Consider the following 6,000-nt stretch of genomic DNA (forward strand, 5'->3'; position numbering starts at 1 on the left):
ATACTAAATTTGTGGGCTATAAATAAAGCCTTGCTTAGAAACATATTTGAAATATATTGACTTAGATGCATGTAGGAGAAAGAAAAAAGGCAGATAATCAATGACCTAAGCATCCATCATAGAAAGTTAGAAAAAAAAAAATAGCATATCAAACTCAAAATACAACAAAGAAAAGAATAGAGATAACAAAAATTAATAAAGAGAAAAAAATTAGTGCTAATGATCATTAAAGTCAAAAATTGAATTTGTTAAGACTGATAAAATTAATAGAGGGCAGATCTGGTCAAGAAAACAGTGAGAGACGTCTAATGCAAATAGGAGCATTACTACAGATGCTACATAGTAGAAGTAAAAGGGAACACATGAATATCTTGATGCCAATGAACTTGAAATTTTAGATTAAGTAGACAAATTCTCAGAAAAACACAACAGAAGAAAATCATTCCTCACTAATGAGGAAAAACTAGCGCAACCAAGAAAAGAATGTTTGATAAAGGGTGTCTGTTTAAAAAAATACACCTTTGTAGTAAACATCATGCTTACCAGTTAATATAGAAAGTATTCCCTCTGAGATTAGAATGACCAAGAAAGTCCACCTTTTACCACCTCCATCACTGTTATACTAGAGATCCTAGCCAGTTCTTAGGAAAAAAAATACGAGAAGTGAAAAAGAAGAAATAAAACTCATTATTCACAAATGACACAATTAGGTATACAGGAAATCCAAAAGAATCTATAGATTTATTTAGCAAAACTGCTGAATGAAAGATAAAAATGAAAAAAAAATCAGTTATATTTCAATATATAGCACTAAGCAATTAGGAAAAAAATTGTAAACATTATACCATTTATAATAGCATTTTTAATTAGGAACTAACATTAAATACTTAGGAATACATCAAAGAAAAATGTATAAAGCCCTTTTACATAGAAATATATAAAGCTTTAATGAGAAAAATTAAAGATCTAATAAATGGTAAAAGGACCATATGTATGAATTAGAAAATTCAATATTATAAAGCTGTCAGTTTTCCACCAAAATGATAGAGACATTACAAACCCAGTCAAAACCCTAGCAGGATGTTTGTGGCAACTGACATGTTCTTTTTAAAATATATATATGGAAATGTAAAAGACCAAGAAAGGTAAGATAATTTTAAAAAACATAAGCAAAGCAAGAGGATTTACTTTAGCAAAAATCAACACTTATCATAAACTTATGGTAGTTAAAACACTAAATATTGACCTGAAAATAGATAAATATATAAATGAAGTAGAATAGAGAGGCAAGAAATGAATCACGTATATTTACATTTTATTTACCTCAAAGGTGGCACTACAGAGGTGTGGGGAAGGGAAGTTTTTTTCAATAAGTGTTTTTGTCAACAAGTTATTTGATTGAATAACCATATTTTTTAAAAAATTAAAAAGCGTAATTTGATTCCTTCCTCACACTATATCCAAAACTGCATTATAGGTAGATTGTAGATCTAAATGTAACATCTAAAATACTGAAGTTTCTTGAAAATAATATAAAAGAATATCTTCATTCTGGAGTTAGGGTTAGATTTCTTAAACAGGATGCAAAAAGTTCTAACTATAAGGAAGGACTGATTAATAACTTTTGTCAAAGCACACCATTAAATGCATTACTAATAGAGATGTTTGTAACACATAACTAAGAAGGGATTTTTATCTAGAATATATAAACAACCCCTACAAATAGATATATACAAACTCAATAGAAAAATGAGCAAGAAATTTAAGCAATTCACAAGAAGTTATCTAAATGTCCAAGAAGCATAAAAAACTCTCCAGCCCATTAACAATCAGGTATCTTAGTCCATTCAGGCATTTTTAACAAAATACCATAGATTGGGTGACTTAACAACAATAGAAATTTATTTCTTACTGTTGTGGGGACAAGGGACTCTTAAGATTAAGATGCTGGCAGATTTGGTGTCTAGTAAGGGCCACTTCCTGGTTTTTAGATGGCCATCTTTTTGCTGGATCCTCAGGTGGTCGAAGGAAGTTATGTGGGATTCCTTTTATTAAGATAGTTATCAGATTCATATGAGCACTTAATGGTAGGACTCATCACCTCCTGAAGGACTCATCTCTGAATACTATTACATTCAGGTTTAGGATTTAACACATGAACTCTAGTCTGTAGCATCAGGGAAATGCAAATTAAAATCACATGAGACACAAAATTATATACTGTATAACTCCATTAATATAAAGTTGAAAAACTGAAAAAAACTGCTCAAACTAATTAATAGTGGTAGAAGTCAGGTAGTGGTTGCATCGGGGAAAGAGAAAGAGGCTATTGATTAAGAGAGTGCTCACAAGAGTCTTCAGTGGTGTGGTAATATTCTGATCTGATCTGGTGGTGGGCACACTTGTGTGTTCAGGATAATTCATCATATACTTATATACTATCTATGCATTTTATACTTCAATGTAAAGTTTCTAAAGCACAACAAAAACTTGCTGATTTTCTTTCAAGTCAAACTTAACTTTGAAGTTATCTTCAGATCCTTTGCAGTACTATCATCAGCTTTTATCTGTTGCAAATTATATAAGGGGGATGGAGACAGCTAGGTTGGAGTTTCTTATCCATCCAATTAGAATATCATTCCCTTCTGGACCCAGACCCTGCAAGTAAACAAACAATCCAGATTATTTGATTTCCACATGGTTGCAACTGGCAAGGAGACTGGATAATTTCAAGAAAAGATGGGAAGATGTTATTTTAAGAGGGGGATATAGCCTTGAGGCACCAGGCTTCTCTTGGATGAACGTGCGTGTTCACTGACCTTCCAATATTTTGACAGTAGCTTCAGGCTTTCCATATGAAAGCCTCTGATTACAACTAATCTATTGAGACTATATTTCTTTTTTCTCAAATTTATATTTTAATTAACATATAAAATTGTATTTATCATATACAACATATTTTTAAATATGTAATATGCATATGATTTACGTATATATATTCTGTAATGTTTAAATCTAGTTCCTCTGTATTCGCTCATATAGTTATCATTTGGAGCATGAGAAAACTTAATATGCACTCAGCAATTTTCAAGAATATGGTCTATCACTATTAATTGGTGTTCTATAGTATATCTTTTGACTTATTCCCACTAAGAGACTATAACCCTATTTGAAAGATTGGTAGCTGAGCTTCACACAGTATATTTTATAATCAAGACTCATAATCATATTCTCTGATTTTTTTTCCTTAAAAGACTTCATATACATGAAGATTATCCATTTTTGTATTTGATTTAAACCAAATGAATATATTTCTCAGAAATATCTTAAATGCAAAAAAGAAACATTACCAATAACATAACCTTTTCAGGGTTAAAAATTTGAGAATGGGTGTATCCTACATAATAGATTTCCCTAGAGTTAAATTTAGAGTTAATTAATTTATTACATGTCAGTTCTGTTTACAACATAAGATCCTCTTAGAGAAAAATATGTGGCATGAAAATTAAACAAAATGAATGCTCTGTCTCCACTTTTGTTTTACCCAGTTTATACTGGCTAACCTTAATCTTGTGTCTTTCTTAGAACCTTCTTGCATTAAGTATGAGTAATTTCTTTGTTCTGTGTATTCAGGTTCATCAACTTGGCTGTGAAGTTGTTGTCTTGTTATTGGAACTTAATCCTGATCAAATAAACCTTTTTAATTGGGCCATTGACCGATGCTACACAGGTTCCTACCAACTTGCATCCGGCTGCTTCAAAGCCATAGCAACTGTATGTGGAAGCAGGTATGAATTTTTGTAATTAGAGGCTGGTGGCAAGTATAGTAAAGGTTGCTGTTCACAATATGAATGATTGAGAGCTGACTGCTTTGCAATTATCTGAGTAGAGAAAATCCTATGAGAATACAAAATGCCTTACTTGTCCCCAGCAGATAAACTACCCCCTTTAAAATTGAAGTTACATTGATTTCTCTCATTTGATCAGGAGACTGATTTGTTGTTATAGTATCCTTTTGAATTGTTCACAAATTCACAGTGAAGTATGAGAGCTGAATTTGAAAATGATAAAGATACATTTAAGGAGTTAAAGGAATGTCTAGAAATGTCTATGACAGGTATGAACTGTCAGCTCTTCAGCCATCTGTAGACTAAATCAAACCCAGGAAGCAACCTAAGATATTGAAATCTTCATCCAAAACTTCAGAAATAGGGCCAGGATAAGGGTGCAGGAAATGACAGAAGGACCTGTGACACCCTACACTCCATAGATTACACTTCCTTGGGGAGGATTAACCCCAGGACTTCCATCAAGCCAAGTATACACTCTACCTTTGAGTTACACCCCAGCCCCAAGACTAAAACAGTAGCCCTTGTTATATAAATGAGTCATTTAATGAAGTTCTTCAGCACTACAATTCATTGAGGAAAATAATTTTATAGCTGAGATGAAAGGGTTAGTAAAGAGCCTCCAGATCACAAATCCCTAAGGAAGAATTTGTATCTTGGAAAATTTAAGAGAATGCAATTCAAGTTTATTTTTTAAAAGACTCACATAGAACATCAATTTTCCTTTTTAAATTAAATTTTGCATTTTAAATAGCCATCTTGAACTAATGGATCAAGGGAATAAAAGTGAATTAGCTTTAAATTTCAACCTATTATGGATCTAAATTAATAAGACCAGTATTTTAGAAGACATCTACTTTCAATGTACCCAAAATGAGCATGATATTTAAAGAGACAGATTTCTCTTAAAATTCTTTTTCTTTAAAAAAAATAGATAACTTTTTATGTCTAAAGATTTTACTGTCCATAATCTGAGTAGCAGAATTATATATATATATATATATATTCTCCATAAAAATTATAGCATGTGACAATAACCTCCACTGTCTGATTTCCTATCAAATTTTATTTCTTGATATAAGAATTACTAAAAATTATATCTACTAGACATTGCCAAAATAACATTGTTACAAAAAAAAATTCTTTAGTGTGTTTTTTTTTTAGATATTTCAGGGTTCTAAAAGTAAAGTTTTATTTACATGATTCTCAGATTTTTTAAAATTGTACTTCAATCTGAGACTGAGACCTCTTTGATTAAATGAAGGGAAAAAAAGTAACAGTTTTCCTCTCTTCACTGCCATTTTTCCCAACAGTCTTGATATGAACTATCATAAGTCAAATTTATTTCACTGCAAAACCATCTCAAAAATACCACACCACATGCCTCTGACTAAAATCTAGGTATTTTTTCCTTAGGGGACACAAAGCAATGCTTCATGAATTTATCAAGATAGTCTCAACTTCAGCAATACTCCTGGTTACTGGCTTATAAAATCCTGTGTTACTGGTAGATGTTTGAAGACATCATCCTCAACTGTTTTGTCTCGCAGACCATTCAGACCACAAGACGGTTTCAGAATTTAAGGAGTTGGCTCTCCTCCCTTTCTAAATTCGTTCTTTCTCCGTAAATTCGCCTGGTAGTCTAGACAGGCTCCAGAGGGGCTGAAGCAATCTTTGTGCTCATGTTTTCAGCATTTCTTTCTTTTCAAGAGCAGTTCTGGTGTTTCCAGCTTTTGCTTTGTTTCTGTAAATTTGCTTCTGAGATAAGCTATTTGCCTTATCTTATGAAGTATGTTCCCAAAAAGTCTTATACAAACTGAGTCATATTTTAAATTTCTCAAGTTCTCTGTGTAGTAACTCCTACATGTCATCTTCTAAAGCAAAGAATCCTTCTTGTAAAATAAATAATTACCCCCTCCTCTTCCACTGAGGATGATCATAGGCCGGATTGATTTTTAGAAGAATATTGAAGTTTCATTTATTAAGGTTCAGTAACAATTGTCTTTTTATGTGTTTTTTTTCTTTTTATTGATTCTTTTTAATTATGTATAACATCAGGATTTATTTTGACATAATTATAAAAGCATGGAATATAATTGGTTCTCATTCAGTTTCCTGTATCTCTTCTTTCCCTTCCCTCCTCCCCCCTCCT

At 31.9% G+C, this 6,000-nt stretch overlaps 1 protein-coding gene across 10 annotated transcripts in view; it reads left to right on the top strand.

Annotated features, from left to right (window-relative positions):
- Fry (FRY microtubule binding protein) overlaps nt 1-6,000 on the top strand; it is a 376,400-nt gene that overhangs the window by 278,826 nt on the left and 91,574 nt on the right. For all 10 annotated transcript variants that reach the window (XM_048800797.1, XM_048800790.1, XM_048800793.1 and 7 more), the window contains one exon: nt 3,634-3,788. In XM_048800797.1, coding sequence (XP_048656754.1) covers nt 3,634-3,788 — 155 coding nt within the window. The remainder of the gene's footprint in view (nt 1-3,633; nt 3,789-6,000) is intronic.

Source organism: Marmota marmota, unplaced genomic scaffold (genome assembly GCF_001458135.2).
Source record: "Marmota marmota marmota unplaced genomic scaffold, marMar, whole genome shotgun sequence".
NCBI classification, from domain to species: domain Eukaryota; kingdom Metazoa; phylum Chordata; class Mammalia; order Rodentia; family Sciuridae; genus Marmota; species Marmota marmota.